This window comes from Rattus norvegicus, chromosome 5, assembly GCF_021556685.1.
Source record: "Rattus norvegicus strain SHRSP/BbbUtx chromosome 5, alternate assembly SHRSP_T2T, whole genome shotgun sequence".
Classification (NCBI taxonomy): Eukaryota; Metazoa; Chordata; class Mammalia; order Rodentia; family Muridae; genus Rattus; species Rattus norvegicus.
Genome location: NC_141538.1, coordinates 54,565,231 through 54,585,664, shown reverse-complemented (window position 1 = coordinate 54,585,664; position 20,434 = coordinate 54,565,231). Strand labels below are relative to the sequence as shown.

Below are 20,434 nucleotides of genomic sequence, written 5' to 3'. Positions count from 1 at the left end.
GTCATGAGCCAAATGGACTTAACAGATATTTATAGAACATTCTATCCTAAAACAAAAGGATATACCTTCTTCTCAGCTCCTCATGGTACTTTCTCCAAAACTGACCATATAATTGGTCAAAAAAGGGCCTCAACAGGTACAGAAAGATAGAAATAATCCCATGCGTGCTATCAGACCACCACGGCCTAAAGCTGGTCTTCAATAACAATAAGGGAAGAATGCCCACATATACGTGGAAATTGAACAATGCTCTACTCAATGATAACCAGGTCAAGGAAGAAATAAAGAAAGAAATTAACGACTTTTTAGAATTTAATGAAAATGAAGGTACAACATACCCAAACTTATGGGACACAATGAAAGCTGTGCTAAGAGGAAAACTAATAGCGCTGAGTACCTGCAGAAAGAAACAGGAAAGAGCATATGTCACCAGCTTGACAACACACCTAAAAGCTCTAGAACAAAAAGAAGCAAATACACCCAGGGGGAGTAGAAGGCAGGAAATAATCAAACTCAGAGCTGAAATCAACCAAGTAGAAACAAAAAGGACCATAGAAAGAATCAACAGAACCAAAAGTTGGTACTTTGAAAAAATCAACAAGATAGATAAACTCTTAGCCAGACTAATGAGAGGACACAGAGAGTGTGTCCAAATTAACAAAATCAGAAATGAAAAGGGAGACATAACTACAGATTCAGAGGAAATTCAAAAAATCATCAGATCTTACTATAAAAGCCTATATTCAACAAACTTGAAAATCTGCAGGAAATGGACAATTTCCTAGACAGATACCAGGTATTGAAGTTAAATCAGGAACAGATAAACCAGTTAAACAACCCCATAACTCCTAAGGAAATAGAAGCAGTCATTAAAGGTCTCCCAACCAAAAAGAGCCCAGGTCCAGACGGGTTTAGTGCAGAATTCTATCAAACCTTCATAGAAGACCTCATACCAATATTATCCAAACTATTCCACAAAATTGAAACAGATGGAGCACTACCGAATTCCTTCTATGAAGCCACAATTACTCTTATCCCTAAACCACACAAAGACCCAACAAAGAAAGAGAACTGCAGACCAATTTCCCTTATGAATATCGACGCAAAAATACTCAATAAAATTCTGGCAAACCGAATCCAAGAGCACATCAAAACAATCATCCACCATGATCAAGTAGGCTTCATCCCAGGTATGCAGGGATGGTTTAATATACGGAAAACCATCAACGTGATCCATTATATAAACAAACTGAAAGAACAAAACCACATGATCATTTCATTAGATGCTGAGAAAGCATTTGACAAAATTCAACACCCCTTCATGATAAAAGTCCTGGAAAGAATAGGAATTCAGGGCCCATACCTAAACATAGTAAAAGCCATATACAGCAAACCAGTTGCTAACATTAAACTAAATGGAGAGAAACTTGAAGCAATCCCACTAAAATCAGGGACTAGACAAGGCTGCCCACTCTCTCCCTACTTATTCAATATAGTTCTTGAAGTTCTAGCCAGAGCAATCAGACAACAAAAGGAGGTCAAGGGGATACAGATCGGAAAAGAAGAAGTCAAAATATCACTATTTGCAGATGATATGATAGTATATTTAAGTGATCCCAAAAGTTCCACCAGAGAACTACTAAAGCTGATAAACAACTTCAGCAAAGTGGCTGGGTATAAAATTAACTCAAATAAATCAGTAGCCTTCCTCTACACAAAAGAGAAACAAGCCGAGAAAGAAATTAGGGAAACGACACCCTTCATAATAGACCCAAATAATATAAAGTACCTCGGTGTGACTTTAACCAAGCAAGTAAAAGATCTGTACAATAAGAACTTCAAGACACTGAAGAAAGAAATTGAAGAAGACCTCAGAAGATGGAAAGATCTCCCATGCTCATGGATTGGCAGGATTAATATAGTAAAAATGGCCATTTTACCAAAAGCGATCTACAGATTCAATGCAATCCCCATCAAAATACCAATCCAATTCTTCAAAGAGTTAGACAGAACAATTTGCAAATTCATCTGGAATAACAAAAAACCCAGGATAGCTAAAGCTATCCTCAACAATAAAAGGACTTCAGGGGGAATCACTATCCCTGAACTCAAGCAGTATTACAGAGCAATAGTGATAAAAACTGTATGGTATTGGTACAGAGACAGACAGATAGACCAATGGAACAGAATTGAAGACCCAGAAATGAACCCACACACCTATGGGCACTTGATTTTTGACAAAGGAGCCAAAACCATCAAATGGAAAAAAGATAGCATTTTCAGCAAATGGTGCTGGTCCAACTGGAGGTCAACATGTAGAAGAATGCAGATCGATCCATGCTTATCACCCTGTACAAAGTTTAAGTCCAAGTGGATCAAGGACCTCCACATCAAACCAGATACACTCAAACTAATAGAAGAAAAACTAGGGAAGCATCTGGAACACATGGGCACTGGAAAAAATTTCCTGAACAAAACACCAATGGCTTATGCTCTAAGATCAAGAATCGACAAATGGGATCTCATAAAACTGCAAAGCTTCTGTAAGGCAAAGGACACTGTGGTTAGGACAAAACGACAACCAACAGATTGGGAAAAGATCTTTACCAATCCTACAACTGATAGAGGCCTTATATCCAAAATATACAAAGAACTCAAGAAGTTAGACCGCAGGGAGACAAATAACCCTATTAAAAAATGGGGTTCAGAGCTAAACAAAGAATTCACAGCTGAAGAATGCCGAATGGCTGAAAAACACCTAAAGAAATGTTCAACATCTTTAGTCATAAGTGAAAATGCAAATCAAAACAACCCTGAGATTTCACCTCACACCAGTGAGAATGGCTAAGATCAAAAACTCAGGTGACAGCAGATGCTGGCGAGGATGTGGAGAAAGAGGAACACTCCTCCATTGTTGGTGGGATTGCAGACTGGTACAACCATTCTGGAAATCAGTCTGGAGGTTCCTCAGAAAATTGGACATTGAACTGCCTGAGGATCCAGCTATACCTCTCTTGGGCACATACCCAAAAGATGCCCCAACATATAAAAAAGACACATGCTCCACTATGTTCATAGCAGCCTTATTTATAATAGCCAGATCCTGGAAAGAACCCAGATGCCCTTCAACAGAGGAATGGATACAGAGAATGTGGTACATCTACACAATGGAATATTACTCAGCTATCAAAAACAATGACTTTATGAAATTCGTAGGCAAATGGTCGTAACTGGAAAATATCATCCTGAGTGAGGTAACCCAATCACAGAAAAACACACATGGTATGCACTCATTGATAAGTGGCTATTAGCCAAAATGCTTGAATTACCCTAGATGCTTAGAACAAGACGGATGATCAAAATGTGAATGCTTCACTCCTTCTTTAAAAGGGGAACAAGAATACCCTTGGCAGGGAATAGAGAGGCAAAGATTAAAACAGACACAGAAAGAACACCCATACAGAGCCTGCCCCACATGTGGCCCACGCATATACAGCCATCCAATTAGACAAGATGGATGAAGCAAAGAAGTGCAGACTGACAGGAGCTGGATGTAGATCGCTCCTGAGAGACACAGCCAGAATACAGCAAATACAGAGGCGAATGCCAGCAGCAAACCACTGAACTGAGAATAGGACCCCTGTTGAAGGAATCAGAGAAAGAACTGGAAGAGCCTGAAGGGGCTCGAGACCCCATATGTACAACAATGCCAAGCAACCAGAGCTTCCAGGGACTAAGCCACTACCTAAAGACTATACATGGACTGACCCTGGACTCTGACCTCATAGGTAGCATTGAATATCCTAGTAAGATCACCAGTGTAAGGGGAAGCCCTGGGTCCTGCTAAGACTGAACCCCCAGTGAACTAGATTATTGGGGGGAGGGCAGCAAGGGGGTAGGATGGGGAGGGGAACACCCATAAAGAGGAGGAGGGGGAGGGGGATGTTTGCCCGGAAACCGGGAAAGGGAATAACACTCGAAATGTATATAAGAAATACTCAAGTTAATAAAAAAAAAATTAGACAAGATCGATGAAGCAAAGAAATGCAGACCGAGAGGAGCTGGATGTAGATCTCTCCCGAGAGACACAGCCAGAATACAGCAAATACAGAGACGAATGCCAGCAGCAAACCACTGAACTGAGAATAGAACCCCCGTTGAAGGAAATCAGAGAAACAACTGGAAGAGCTCGAAGGGGCTCGAGACCCCTTATGAGCAACAATGCCAAGCAACCAGAGCTTCCAGGGACTAAGCCACTACCCAAAGACTATACATGGACTGACCCTGGACTCTGACCTCATAGGTAGCATTGAATATCCTAGTAAGATCACCAGTGTAAGGGGAAGCCCTGGGTCCTGCTAAGACTGAACCCCCAGTGAACTAGATTATTGGGAGGAGGGCAGCAAGGGGGGAGGATGGGGAGGGGAACACCCATAAAGAGGAGGAGGGGGAGGGGGATGTTTGCCCGGAAACCGGGAAAGGGAATAACACTCGAAATGTATATAAGAAATACTCAAGTTAATAAAAAAAAAATTAGACAAGATCGATGAAGCAAAGAAATGCAGACCGAGAGGAGCTGGATGTAGATCTCTCCCGAGAGACACAGCCAGAATACAGCAAATACAGAGACGAATGCCATCAGCAAACCACTGAACTGAGAATAGAACCCCCGTTGAAGGAAATCAGAGAAACAACTGGAAGAGCTCGAAGGGGCTCGAGACCCCTTATGAGCAACAATGCCAAGCAACCAGAGCTTCCAGGGACTAAGCCACTACCCAAAGACTATACATGGACTGACCCTGGACTCTGACCTCATAGGTAGCATTGAATATCCTAGTAAGATCACCAGTGTAAGGGGAAGCCCTGGGTCCTGCTAAGACTGAACCCCCAGTGAACTAGATTGTTGGGGGGAGGGCGGCAATGGGGGAGGATGGGGAGGGGAACACCTATAACGAAGGGGAGGGGAAGGGATTAGGGGGATGTTTGCCCGGAAACCAGGAAAGGGAATAACACTCGAAATGTAAATAAGAAATACTCAAGTTAATAATAATAATAATAATAATAATAATAATAATAATAATAATAATAAAAGAAATTAGCTTCAAGACAACAAAATAGAGGGCTGGGTTTACTGAACAGAATTCTCACACTCTACTCTTTCCCAAGTTCTGAACCTTTAACCTTTCTTGTAGTATAAAACCCTTTAAGCCACACCTCTTCTCTAGGGGAAAATAAGTTCTGACATAAACAAAAGTTAGAGCATAGTGAGAGAGCCACATACCCTCTGTCTCTCCCCCATACAACTCTAGTTGTATCCTGTCCTTCAGAGATACCTGTCTTCAAACAGACAGGACACAAGCATCTCCCTGCTGCTGCACCACTGTCTTTCTGCTCCTATGAGATTTCTCTGCTACATAACTAGGAAGATGTCTTAAATGCTAGCTTTTTTCATGTTCTCTCCTGAGTTTTTTATATGTTAAGTGATGTGAACATTATGAGAACCAGGTCCAGTAAAGTGATTCAGCACATAACAGTGTCTGTCGCTGAAGCTTGGCTACCTGAGTTTGATTTCTGGAATCTAGGTTACTGTGGAAGACAAGACCTGATCCTAATAAGGTGTCTTCTGGCTTTCATACTTGCACCATGATACTACACACACACACACACACACACACACACACACACACACAGATCCTCTTATGTAGACAAGTAAGCCTGAAGCTGGTGGAACATCAGTCATTTTCTCAAAACCACACAACCAGTAAAGCTGTTAAGTCAAAGTAAGCCCTTAATCCTTTCACCTCGCTTATGTATCTTTTCCAGAATATTTAATTTTCAGAGCTAGCAGATGTTATTTAGGAAAGGTTTACTTTAATGTCAGTGTTGTCGCAACAAATTAACACAAACTAGACAGAAGAAATCTATGCACTCCCCACAGCTGCGGAACTCCAAGTTTCCCTCAAACAAACTCAGTCCTTTGGAGGGTTCCAGAAGCATGTCTGTCCCTTCCTATCTCTAGCTTTTGGATTGTAGCCTTCTCTCTCTCTCTCTCTCTCTCTCTCTCTCTCTCTCTCTCTCTCTCTCTCTCTCTCTCTCTCTGTCTCTCCCTCCCTCCCTCCCTCTCTCCCTTCCTCCCCCTCCCTCCCTCTCTCTCTCTCCTCTCTCCCTCCCTCCCTCCCCTTCCCTCCCTCCCTCCCCTTCCCTCCCTCCCTCCCTCTCTCTCTCTCTCTCTCTCTCTCTCTCTCTCTCTCTCTCTCTCTCTCTCTCCAGTCTTTATCATTCTCTCTTCTCTGTGTCTATGATAGCTTTATCTTACAAGGATTTTTAGTAGTAGCATTTACGGCACATGGGCTAATCTCCCCATCTCAGGGTCCTTACCCTACTTACATCTGCGTAAGTGCCTTCTACAGATACGGTTTTCATCTGATGCATTTGAGGGGCAATCACTGAGCTTGTTACAGTCTTTCAGAAAGGCTCCCTGAGGTGGGGGGGGGAGAGATACTACTGAGACTCTTAAAGATAAACACTGTTATAGTCCAGGGAAAAGTGACTGTGAAGTGTGCAGTTTCACCTGATACACCTGTAACACAACCCCTACACCAAAGCTCGGGGAAAATGCAGAAGGGGGAGGAATGATGTAAGAGCGAGAGGCCCATGGCTCTGCTGTTAAATATTGTCCTCTAGACATGCCACAAAATTCCAGCAATATGGTCGAAACCATGGATAAGATCAGTGTAATGAAAACACCTCTTGGCATACCAGTGAGGACAGGGGAAATTCCAGTGTCCCTGCGTGTAGGTGAAGAGCAACAGGTCAATAGCCACTGAGAGGAGAACCAGGGATGAACTCAAATGTGGATTATCTGATCCCAAACATCAGCTCTGGACACACATAGGAACAAACCTAAATGGTGTGCATGTGCGTGCATGTGTGTGTGTGTGTGTGTGTGTAAAACAACAATAATAATTAAAGAAGAAACAATGGACTAGGAAGCAGTGATAGGCAGAGCCTGAGATAGGAGTAAGTAGCTACATTGCCCACATACTTGGTTCTCAATATAATGTAAAGAAACCTCCTAAAAATAAAACAAAAGACTGATATTCCCTGGCCTTATGGCCTTTGACTTATGACAAAGCTACAGTAGCCATGACAGTATATTAACTAATGAATAGGTGAATGGATCAATTGAATAGAAGAGGGTCCAGACTAGAGCACATGGATGGAGTGTAGTGCCTTTAACAAGGTAGAACACTTAGTCTTAATGAGAACTGGAAAGATACATAGTACTACATGCTCAGAGAAAAAGTGAGACTGACCATAAGTTTCATTGCAAGTCACATTTATAGAAAACATCACAGAAAAGACACAAGATTAATTTTTTTAAAGTTTTGACAGGTTTTCTATATAGCTGATGATGACTTTAAAACTGCAATTCTCATGCCCCCGCCTTTGGAGTACAGACCAAGACATGCTCTACCCCAGATATCCTGAAGAGTGATTTTAATCAAACACCAGAGGCATGATAGAAAAATATGATGGGCTAAACTTTGTTAAATATGCTGCTCTCAGAGATGCCCAGTTGAAAGACAGAAGAGACAAGACAGAAAAGGCAAGGGACAGGTGTGGAGGAAAAATTCTGCATAACATACTGTGATAAAACCTACGACCTAATACACAAGAACTCTTAAAACTCAACAACTAGAAGCAATTGGCTACTTAAAACTTGGGAAGATATTCACTCAGGATGATATTTTCTAATTCCAACCATTTGCCTAAGAATTTCATGAAGTCATTGTTTTTGTTTTTACTCTATTGTGTAATGAAGTAACCCAGCCACAAAAGAACACTCGTGGTATGCACTCATTGATAAGTGGATATTAGCCCAAAAGCTTGGAATACCCAAGATACAATTCACAGACCATATGAAGCTCAAGAAGGAAGACCAAAATGTGGATGCATCAGTACTTCTTAGAAGGGGGAACAAAATACTCACGGAAGGAAATACAAGGACAAAGAGTGGAGCAGAGACTGAAGGAAAGGCCATGCAGAGACTGCCCCACCTCGGGATCCATCCCATATGCAGCCACCAAACCCAGTCACTATTGCTGATGCCAAGAAGTATTTGCTGACAGGAGCCTGGTATGGATGTCTCCTGAGAAGCTCTTCTAGAGCCTTACTAATACAGATTAAGATGCTTGCAGTTAACTATTGGACTGAACACGAGGACTCAGTAGAGGAGTTAGAGAAAGGACTGAAGGAGTGGAAGGGGTTTGCAACCCCATAGGAAGAACAACAGTATCAACCATCCATACCTCCCAGAGCTCTCAGGGATTAAACCACCAACCAAAGAGTACACATGGGGCGACCCATGGCTCCAGTTGCATATGTAGCAGAGAATGGCCTTGTCTGGCATCAACAGGAGGAGAAGCCCTTGTTCCTGTGAAGGCTGGACCCCCAGTGTAGGGGAAAGCCAGGGTGGTGAGGTGGGAGTAGGTGGATGGGTTGAGAAGCATCCTCATAGAAGAAGGCAGAAGGGTGTGGGAGAGGGAGGGAACCAGGAAAGGGGTTAACATTTGAAATGTAAACACATAAAAATATCCAATAACAACGACACTCGGGAAGAATGGGAAGGGACGAGGGACACTTGATGGAAGCTGTTCCATAGGTGACTCAGAGGCAGGTGGAAAGATTCCCAGTCATTACACAGCCTCGGAGTGAGCAAGAGACATCATCACAATGGCCCAAACCAACAAGGATGGCAGAGCTCCTGAATCACCTTATGGCTGACCGGAATACAAAGGACACAGCCACTTTAGAGAGCAGTGACCAACTTCCTTTTCATAAGACTGTGAGTATCTAGCAGAGGGAAGGGGGAGGTGGTGGCTCACACCTATGACGTCAACATTCAAGAATCGGAAGCAGGACTGTTGACACAAGTTTCAAGCCAGCTGGACTCTACATGGTGATTTACAGTCTAGCCTGGGCTATGGGATGAGAGCCTGCTCTTTAAGACACCAATAATATATGATAGTATATTATAAGTGGACGAGCAAGCTACAGAACAGGCATACCACTGAATGTTACCCAGCAATCAAAATCAACTATCAAGCCAAAAACAAACTGAATAAGTTACATACAAAGCAATTTTTTTTTTGCAAAAGATAATTTTTAGATCCCGAAATGTATCTCTCCCAGGGTTGTTTCAAATTTTGAGGACATGTCAAATAACCACTAGCAGAGGACCACTTTGGTTTCTTATGATACATATATTCAGTTATATGATACATGACAAGTAGGATCCATGATAAAACATGAAGATGCTTGTGTCTTAAGGCTGTCTATAGGCTTGGAGCTTCTTGAAGACAAAGCAATCATGAATCAACATGGACACCACTGACCCAGTCCAATGTCAACATTAATCAATTGATAGAACTAATTAATCAATGAAACCGTAGGCATCACAGGCTTTTGCTTGTGAATGACTTTTTAAAGAGGAGATATAGAGGCTCAGTCAGTAAATGGCTTGCCTCACGAAGCACAAAGACCTGAGTTTGATCCTAGAACTCACATTTTAGAAAAGCTAAGTTGTCTCATGTGTGCCCCCAACAAATACCTAAATATAACAAAAAAAAGTTCATTAGGCTCACCCAACACACCTTGAAAAGTTTTAAAAATTATTGTTTTATTTTACATGAATGGGTGCTTTGCCTGGGTGTGTGTCTGTAGACTGTCAACAAGGCCAGGAGAGGGAGTTGGCTCTCCAGAAGTGGAGTTACAGACACCTGTAAGCCTCCATGTCCGTGCTGGGAATCAACCCAGTGCTCCGGAAATCCAGTCAGTTCCCTTAACCTCTGAGCCATATCTCTAACCATGCAACAAACATTTTTAGGTATCAAAACACCTTCGTTGATCCAGCACATGACCAGTATTTGGAAGGCTGAGGCAGGTAGAACTCTGTGAATTCATGGTCTACATGTCCAGTTCCAGATCATACAGGACTATACAGTAAGACCCTCTCTCAAGAAAACAAACAAAAGTTATAACCCCCAATTCCAAACGCACAGGTTTCCTTACTTGCATTTTATGTATGGTGGGGTACCATAACTGGTGTGAAAACACTTCCTTAATGAAAAGTTTTACTATGGTATTTGGAACACCAGGATATAGACTTCCTTTTTCGAAAGAATGCTTTTACAAAACAACAACAACAACAAAAAAAAAACCAAAACAAAACAAAAAACGAAACAAAAACAAACAAAAAAACTATGAACATTGATAACCCCTAGACTTTCTCATTCTTTTCAACTGATGTATTTTTCCATGTTTCCACGCTAGCAAATTACCAGGAACAGCGTATGCACATCCAACCTTTATTTTAGAACTCACGTTTCATTGTCTTAAAACTGAGGTGTAAGCGCCTGGGACTTGAGTTCTTTTGCTTTGTCTCTTCGGAGACTGAGGGAGAACCCTACGCCCCTCTTCTTTCTTTTTTTTTTTTTTTTTTTTTTTTTGGAGCTGGGGACCGAACCCAGGGCCTTGTGCTTGCTAGGCAAGCGCTCTACTGCTGAACTAAATCCCCAACCCCGACGCCCCTCTTCTTAAGGTGCCACCCCAAAGGTTCCATCCCAGCGGCCCCGGCCCGGGCCCGCCCTCCGGCCCCACCCCCATAGCCAGGCCCCGCCCCCAGCTTTGGCGTCCTGTTCGGTCTCCACGGTTACGCATCTGCAGCTTGGGCTCTGAGCCTGGCTGAGAGAGCTGCGGCCGGCTGGGCTGGCGTTCGGGCCAAGCCCAGCGCCCAGGGAGCTCCTGGCCGTTAAACCGCAGGTGTACCAGCGAGAACACGGACGTCGGACGGCTGCAGAACTAGTGCTGGTAGTTGGTAACCAACAGGGTGGGCGGGCAGGCATCCCGCTCTGGGCAAGTGCACAGGTAGGGGTAGGCTCAACCTGGCTGTGTGACCCGCAGGTCTGACATCGCTGGTGGGCTGGTGACTGGCATTGCTTGGGTACTTGCGCCAAGCCGCTCACTTTTCAGTAGACTCCTAAGTTCAGGAAAAGGTGATAACTCATCTTTTTCAGATGAGCAAACTGGCTTCCAAGGAAGCGAGGTACTTGTTCTTCTCGAAGATGTGGTTGGACCTTTGATGTTTTTCTTAAGAGTCCGTATCCCAAGGATGGACTAATCCGGGAAAACTTTTTTTCTTACAGTTATTAAATTGTATTACAGTTGTGAAAGATCCGCTAATAAATGTACTGATAAGCACTTTCTTTTACAAGCTGTATTCTTGTTGCCTCCACATGGGCTTGCTTTTTCGTTTCTTTTTCTTTTTCACCAAAATTCTGCTAAGCATTTATTTATTTATTTATTTATTTATTTATTTATTTATTTATTTACATTTTGGTTTTGAGACTGGGTCTCACTACATAGCCCTGACTCAGGCTACCTAGTCAGACCAGGCACTAGACTCATAGATATCTGTCTGCATCTGCCTCCTGAGTGATGAATTTAACACATGAGCCACCATCCCTAGCTACTTTTTTTTTTAATGTCACAATATATATTTCTGATGGCGGAGTGATTTAAACTCGGGGGAAATCCCAGTTACTTTATGTCACTAAAGTCATTTAAAATGAAAAAAAAAAAGAGGAGAAAAGTAGATTATAATTAAATAGTGATAACTCTGTAGACACTGTGGATATTTCAGATCTAATAATGGAATCAAACCAGGAAAAGTGCATAAATGAAATTACTAAACGAAAATTATTGCTTTACTCAGCCACAATGCCTCCCACACAAGCAGAGAGTGTCATAAAGAATATCATACGAGAAATAGGACAAGAATGTGCAGCCCATGGAGAGATCACTTCTGAAACGGTGGTTGCTTTTATGGTAAGATTGATCACTTTTGTAAGTCCTGTTGTAAACAAATTTTAAACTGTGAAAGTGAGGGTTTTTCCCTTTAAAGTTCTCAGGAGCTTTCCTGGTGCTTTTTAGTCGAAAACACTAAGATCATCAGATGACTCGGTGAAAGGCATCTTTTCCAAGTCTGCAAAACGTCTTGTAGCTTTGCAGTGAGTGATTTAGGAGATCCTGTTAGCTTAGAAACCTCAATAATATTCTGCTGTGAAGTTTTAACGTGTACTTTTGTCCAAATGCATGTTATAAAAGTTACTCCTTGCTTTGGCTTCTGTGCCCTTAACCACACATACTGAGAACGAGAGATCCAGTTTCCAGCTCTAGGAACGGTAACCGTTCCTTTCAGCCTTTTTACTATGTGTTGCCCATATTTGATGTTTATTGTTTTCTGTCTCCACCCCATAATGAAAGCACTAAAGAGGGAGCGATAAGAAAATTAGCTGAACACCAAGGAAATTGGTTAAAAAGCAGAAGTGAATTAATTTCACGATATGAGTAAAATCACTTCATATGCTGTGTTTGTAGGTGAAAGCTGTCGTCCTAGATCCCAGCAATGGCTTTAACATGGATAGGACCCTCGTCAAGACTGACGTGCAGAAACTTGTTAAGGTGATTGACTGACAGTCCTCGGGTTTGGGATTCTCTGTTTAAAATCTTAAATGGAACACTGTGTTTTCCACCCCGTCTTCAGCAATTTTATAAAGAAATGCAGATGGCAGTGTAAACAAGTGAGGAGTTATTTTCTAATAAAACAGTGTCTGGAGGTACTTAGGTTGTTCCTGGCCTCCTGGGCTTCCACCCTTGCCTTTCCTCAACGTCATGCCCCCTGATGGATGACGAAGAAAGACAAAGGAACTAATGGTCTGCTTCAGTCAGATCCTCTCAGAAAGTGACAACTGTCACTGTCAATCAGGGGGTCAGGACCCGCCGTGTCCCCACCTTGGCCTCTCTCTTTTGTAGTTCTCACTGGCCTAAAACTTGTGTGGGTCCTCCTGCCTCTGTTTTGTGAGTGTTGAGAGCGGGGTTTGCAGGAGAATACTGTATTCTGCCCATTTTCTTTCCTTTTTGAAAATAACTTAGATGCTTAGATACCTCAGTTGCTTGCCTGGCATGCGTAAAAAAATAGCCTTGCGTTAGATACCCAGGCATTTGCTGTATAGAGTCAGGTGTGGTAATCTGAGCAGTGGGAAGGTGGGGACAGGAGGACCATAAGCTCAAGATCATCCTCTGTTACATAGTGAAGATATAGCCTGGGCTACATGAGCCTAGCCTGGGCTACATAAGACCTCAAAATTCAAAACTCAAACAAACCAACCAACCATTTGAATGTTTCAGAAAAATACAGCAGAAGCATTCATGCAAACGTTCTCTTCCAGCTTTGCGTGGCACGGCTATTGGACAACAAAAATCCATCCTTGGACACCATTAAAATGCAGGTCTACTTCGACATGAATTACACCAGTCGAGGTAACATAGACACCGACCTTCATACATTTTAAGTTTTCAATATTGCAGTTTAGGTAAGAAAGGTTAAATCTGGCTGATAACAGGCTTACTTGTTTAACCACATTAATTTTTGTCTGTCTTTTGATCTTTTATGTCTTTGATCTGTTAGGCAGCCTTCTGTTATCATTCACAGAATGCCCGAGATAATCAGTTTACACAGAGAACAAGTCTATTCTGGTCCAGTTTTAGAGTTTCAGCCCACACTCTGTCAGTCTGTTACTTTTGGGCCCGCGGAGGCACATCTTGGCAGGACATGTGTCTGAGAAGTCTCTTGCCTCATGACTGGAGTCCAGATGAGCGGATGAGGTAGGGGTTCCCCGAAGGGTTACCTCCAGTGACCCGACACCTTCCTTCCGGTGGATCCCATCTCTTCAGGCTCCGCTGTACAGTATGCAGTATAGAATAGTGTGGGCTGGGTACCACGCCTGTGGGTGAGTACGACCTCTGAGAAGCAGCTCACTATATTAAAAAATATCATAGTGTTGAAAATCCAAGTGAGAAAATGCCAGTTGCCTTTGTGAATGCTAAAAGTCAATATGAAATTATACTCTCGTTTCCAGTTTCCAAGTTCTTCTATTTTTAATGTTTATGAAACTAATATGTAGCAACTAGAGACTAAACCACTGAAGTTAAAAATTCTTAATTTTTAGATCTTCTTATTCTTGGCTTTGAATATTGCCTCATAATATTTAAATTATGCAACTGCTCCAAAGAAATGTGGGAATTTAAGTTAAGAACATACTGAATTATATTTACTACTTATATTTTATATCATATTTAATGTATATGTAAAAGGCATGTTAGAAATGGAGGGAGAAAGGAAAATGAACTATTTTCTGTAATGCAATCATCGTTAACCATTTGGTGACTTTACTGTTTTTTTTCTATGCAGTAGACATTCAGTGTGTAAAATATGTAAAATAGCACCTCTTACTTTTTTGCTTAATAACAATGGAAAAGGAAAAAACCCATAAAACTAAAGAAACTTGATTTCTTTCTTTCTTTCTTTTTTAGTTTGTAAACATTCTCAGTTGCTTTTATGGTGAAATTATAGCAATGAATGCTGCATTGTTGAACTGTGATTGAGGGATTTTACTAAGTTACAAGAATTGTTGTGGTGGTAAAGGTGGTCTCCAGTCACAGCAGGACACAGGAAGACAGAAGAAGGAAAAATTATTTATGTCTTAAACCTCTGGCTAGGTGTTTGTTTGTTTCTTTGTTTGTCAGCTTAACATAAGCTAGGATCCCTGGAGAGAAAGGGAAAACTGCATTTGAGAAAATGACTCCATCATGTTGGCCCCAGGCAAGTCTGTGAGGCATTTTCTTGATTGATGATCAGTGTGGGAGGGCCCAGTCCATTGTAGCAGTAGTACCACCCTTGGGCTTTGCAAACCCCGGGGAGCAAGCCCATTCCACTATGTTCTCTGCAGTTCCTGTGGCTAGGTTCCTGCCCTGACTTCCCTCAGTGATAAACTAGGATGTGGAAGTGTAACCTGAATAAACCCGGTCCTCCCAAGTTGCTTTTGGTAACTGTGGTTTATAGAGCAATAGAAAGCCTTACTAAGGGGTTGGGTTTTAGCTCAGTGGTAGAGCGCTTGCCTAGCAAGCGCAAGGCCCTGGGTTCGGTCCCCAGCTCCGAAAAAAAAGAAAAAAAAGAAAAGAAAAAAAGAAAGCCTTACTAAGACAGCATAGCACTGCATTATCAGTAATATTACTCAGAAGACTTTACTAAGACTAAAACAAGTATAATGGAAGAATATACAGGCTACATATTTACTACTGTAGTACATGTGTTTACATGTTGATGCGTGTTTACATGTATGCTTTGACAGAATATTCTATTGAATTTCCGTAATAACGGGTCCTACTAGATTTCTGTATGTAGGCTTGTTGCTGACCTGTTTTCCATTCACCATTATACCTTAAGGAGTCAGAATTTAGGACTTAGCTCAGTGGGGCTCAATGCCTGCACTGAAGGAAGGCCGGCAGCAAGTTTCGTTTTCATAAAGTCATCGTACACAAACCGGCTCTTCTTCAGCCGGTATCCGAGGGAATCCTAAGTATTAAGATGCGAAATACTGCTCTTTGCTCATTTTAGAGGACTTTCTCGAAGAACATCACCGGGTCCTAGAGTCCAGGTTAGGCATTGTTAGCAGAGAAATCACGGACACCAGAGCATGCGCTAAAGAAGAGCTGGAAAATCTCTACAGAAAGATCGTCAGCTACGTGTTACTGCGGTCTGGGCTTGGATCCCCCACAGACATCAAGATTGTCAGAGAGGCAACAGGTAAAACACAGAAGTGATTTTCACCCCATAAGCAAACCTATGTGCCCATTGTATTCATGTGTATAGTTTGTGCATGTGTGTTCATACGTTTGTGTGTGTGTGTGTGTGTATGTGTATTGCGCGTGCGCACACGCATGCGTGTGTGCGTGTGTGGAGGCCAGAGGTTGACACTGAGCTATCTCCCTCCATGTGTCCACTTTATTTACCAAGCCAGGGTCCCTCACTGAACCCAGAACTCTCCATTCCAGTTCTGGCCAGTCTAGCTGGACAGCTTGCCCCAGGATCTCCAGTCTTCCCTCTATAATGCTGAGATTTCGTAGGAAGGCACCACACTGGCTCAGTATTGGTTTATATGGGTCCTGGGAATACAAACTCTGGCCATCTTTCTTGCGTGGTAAGCAAGACCCTTACCCACAGAGCCATTGCCTTAGTCCCCGCCATTGCATTTTATAAAATTGTCAAAGGTTGAAAGAAAATCATCACACACAAGTAGTTCAAACTCACCCAGGTTCCTAGAACTATTTTGAGTATGTACGAAGGACTGGGAAGTAGAAGGGGGACTGTGAGGGGGGAGGGGAACCCTGGCCTGGGGCAGGAATGGAGAGGAGGGGCAGGGGAAGGTAATCAGAGTGATAAATATGTATTGAAGTACAATCTCAAAATGTCATGATGAAACCCATTATTTTCTGTGCTAAATGATGGTGGTGGAGGTGGTGGTGATGGTGGTGGTGGTGGTGGTAGTGGTGGTGGTGGTGGTGGTGGTGGTGGAGGTGGTGGTGGTGGTGGTGGTGATGGTGGTGGAGGTGGTGGTGGTGGTGGTGGTGGTGATGGTGGTGGAGGTGGTGGTGGTGGTGGTGGTGGTGGTGGTGGTGGTGGTGGTGATGGTGGTGGTGGTGGTGTTGGTGATGGTGGTGCTGCTGATGGTGACGATGATGGTGGTAATTTTTAAAAAGCAACTTAAACATAAACCCTCACAGGCTGGAGAGATAGTTCAGTATTTAAGAATATTTGCTACTCTTCTGGAGGACCCGAGTTCAATTCCTAGCACCCATGTCAGGTAGCTTATAAACTGCACCAGCTTCAGAGGCTCCAACACCAATTCTGGCCCCCAGAAGACTGGAACCGATGTGGTATACACTCACAAACACACAACATAAATAAATCAGGTTCAAGGCCATCCTCAGCTATGTATTGAATTTGAGGCCAGTCTGTTACACGGGGCCCCCTCCCTCATGAAACAAAACCAATATATAGTGGGGGACTAAGCAAGGTATCCAGCCTTCCTATTGTATTGTTCCTTTATTGTTTTAAAGTATAGATGTTTCTTCTCAAAGCCTTATATAGAAAGATTATTTTTACCAGTTAATATGGACAGAGACATGGGATAATAGTATTATTTTCAGTAGCCCAGACCAGGCATGGTAACCTTTGCTATGCGTGATGCAGCAGGTATCATACGTATAAAAAATTGTGTAGGTGCAGACAGACACATTCTCGACTTTCTATAGACAGACAGAAGCTTTGAATCTAAGGTCTGTCAGCTTTGTCCCACCAGAGTGTTTCTGCCCATGTGTTTCTCCTGTTCACCTGTTCCAGCTGCCCTTCAGAGTGTTTTCCCTCAGGCCGAGCTCTGCACATTTCTGACTCTTAGTAAGAAGGACAAAGAACGCCAGTTGAAAGAGCTCACCATGATCGTGACTGGAATTCGGCTATTTAACAGAGACTGTGGGAAAGGAGGAGAAGGCATTGATGACTGTGAGTCAATCTTTAAGCTGCTCCTCAAGGTTCTGCATGTCTAAGGCTTAACTTCACAGTGGAGCAGGCCCCACACCACGCCACCAACACTGTCCAACTTAGGATAGGCAGTTCTGTTTGTTAGAAACAACTGCTCTTCATTCTGCACGCGAGCTCTCTCCTTGCTGAGGCAATTGGCTTCACATTTTCTGTACCATGGAGCTAGTGTTAGGAACCCAGTCAGCCCTTGAATGAGGGAGCAGTGTTTACTCCGTGCTAGCCAAGGGGAAGAAAACCACTTTAAAAGTAAAACTCACCTTGGGAAGAAAATGGTGCTGGTCTATTTAGTGGGATGAAAAGACCAAAGAGAAGACGTGCCAACATTTGCAAAATCAGAAACACTCCCATGTTGGTGCATTCACAATGCTCTGTTATTTACTTCTTTTTAGTTTTCAGGCAGGATCTCGCTGTGTAACCTTGAATGGCCTGGAACTAGCTCTGTAGACCAGGCTTGCCTCAGATTCACAGAGATCCACCTGCCCGGGCCCCCAAATGCTGGAATGAAAGGTGTGCCCCACCACAGCCACAGTACATCTGTTACTTGTAAATTTGAAAATACTTACAAAGTATTGAATAAAGAACCTAATGAAGAAATAATTCCATGTGAATTTTATCCTTCTGCAGGCCTGCTGAGAAGGTGTTACTGCCTTTTACCTAGATCACTAGATGAACACTAGCTGCAGGGTATTCCAGACAGACACCTGCCTGTCTTCTCTCCTGCCTTCCTAACTTTTGGGGACTGGGAAACCACAGAGTTCCAACCCTACAAAGGTTTTGTTTGTTTTTATTCTTAAAAGTTGTTATAAAAATTCAAATTCCAGTGTTGGAGAGCTGGCTCAGTATTTGCTCTTAGAGAGGAGAGTGGTTTCATTCCCAACACCCGCATGGTGACTCATAATGGTTCCATGGCATTGGAACATGGGATCCAGCACCCTCTTCTGGCCGCTGTGGGTATTGCACACAATGCTGCACAGATCTCTAGGTAGATAAAGCACTATATGTAGATATCTGTAAAAATTACAAAAATCAATTTCCCACCAGACAGAGAGAGCCTTCCCCTGCTAGACTGCTCTGTTTATTTTTCGGGTCCAGATAAAGTTCACACATATGTTTTAAATCTGCTTTTATGACAGGAACTCAGTGGTTCTTCTAAAGGCGCACGGCAAACACAGGACATGGCACCACCGTCTACCTACATTTTCTAAAATTAGTGAGAAAAGTGGATCTGATTCCACCTTTCTTATTGTGACAGTGGTTTTTTTTGTTTTTTTTTTGTTTTTTTTTTTTTTTTTTGGTCTGGAAAGGTTCTTTTCTGCATGGGGTGCGACTGTGAAAGAGATGCCTTTATTATTATTAATCTGCTAGGAAAAATCTGACTCAGTTTAATGTTTAAAAATACAACTATTTTCTGGGCTCTTTTCCTCTCTCTCCTGCCCCTGCTCTCGTCCCCTGACACACAGTGCCAGCCATTCTCCTCGAAGCAATCCCAGCCACCACACACCATATCGACTCCCAGCTTCAGATTGCCCAAGAACAGGCATTTCGCTACACGGCCATTATTGAGAAGGTAACAAACAACCCGCTCATGGCCAAAGAACTTCAGCCGTACATGTTAAAGGAAGCGCTGTATAATGTTCGACAGTACGAGATCTTCCTGCAGACTGTCCTGGTGAGCTAATGTGGCAAAATCTGGCATTTTCTGTATCATGCAGTCGCCCCTGAGAACAAAGTGACTCACAGAGGAGGAAGTCCGCATTGCCTTGGCGTGACCAGGGCTTAAAAACAGAAACAGCAAAGTTAGGTTTGATCTCAGTGGAACGGTGCTGGGAGAAGCCAATTTACGGTTGTCGATTCTCTTTAATACTTGTTGGTATGATTGGTAACATGCTACAAGCCGTGATGTGTGTGTGCATTTGTAACACTTGTTACTTGAGAGCGTGTGCTTTGCACTGTTGGCAGGGAGCTGGCACAGACAGGGTCATTGTCACTTGGAAGCTGGGAGCAGGCAGGGTTTAACGCATGGTATCAATGGTAAAACTATAAAATGTGAATGCAAGTCGTGCTGTCGTCACAGTCAGATATAATCACCTGTGCTGAGGAAGTGGAGCTGATGACAAAACAATTGGCAGCTCAGCTGGAGCAGCTGAAAATGACAGTAAAATCCAAGACGGCGGTCCCAACGTCACAAGTCTTCGTGAGTACCCAACGGCATCCCCTTCTACCTGGTGTTTGTGGCCCAGGCTCTCAGCGTGTCGCCCTAACTGGCTGGAGCTTGCTCTGAAAGACCAGGTTGGCTTCAGATCACAAAGATCCCCTTACCTCTGTTCCCAAGTGCTGGGAGGGAGGGACGAGGAAAGGAGGGCCGGAGGGAGGTGTGCCCCACCCAGTGACTTGGACTCTTTAAGATGCGTTTTATTTTATTGTGGTGAAGGGGCATGCCACACGGCTCATGTGGAGGCCAGAGAGCAACATTCAGGACTTGGTTCTGTACTTTGTTAGTGGGATCCTGGGATCAAGCCCGGGCTGTCAGGCTTGTGAGAATTTTTACGCACTAATAATCCAAAGCGTTTCTCATCTGGGATCAAACCCAGCTGTGCCCCAGCTGGACCAATGCTCACTGCTGAGCCAACTCCCTGGCATGCGGTTGGTTTGCTCTGTTGTTTTGAGCCAGTACCTCACTTTATAGCTGGGTACTGTAGCTACCCCAAGCTGTCCTGCAATGTGGATCTTCGTGTGCCCACATCCTGGGTGCTGGAATGCAGGCATGTGCCACCAGGTCCGGTGCAGTTTCTTAAGGCTGGACCTCCTTTTGAGTCCTATAAAGTGAATGGAATTCCTTATAACTGTATCCACTAGAATGGTATTATGTAACACCCACCATTCCTTGTATACAAGCTGGCCCTGCTCTTCATGATCAAGTCTCAGTAACAG

General features: G+C 43.2%; 1 protein-coding gene across 2 annotated transcripts in view; it reads left to right on the top strand.

The window, feature by feature from the left end:
- Positions 1-10,701: 10,701 nt before the first annotated feature.
- Cfap206 (cilia and flagella associated protein 206) overlaps positions 10,702-20,434 on the top strand; it is a 44,766-nt gene continuing 35,033 nt past the window's right edge. Inside the window, exons 1-8 of one of the 2 annotated variants that reach the window (XM_087550194.1) lie at positions 10,702-10,929; positions 11,777-11,889; positions 12,442-12,525; positions 13,293-13,383; positions 15,521-15,709; positions 17,306-17,464; positions 18,964-19,172; positions 19,578-19,697. In XM_087550194.1, coding sequence (XP_087406320.1) covers positions 11,782-11,889; positions 12,442-12,525; positions 13,293-13,383; positions 15,521-15,709; positions 17,306-17,464; positions 18,964-19,172; positions 19,578-19,697 — 960 coding nt within the window. In that variant the 5' untranslated portion in view covers positions 10,702-10,929; positions 11,777-11,781. 2 annotated transcript variants of the gene reach the window in all.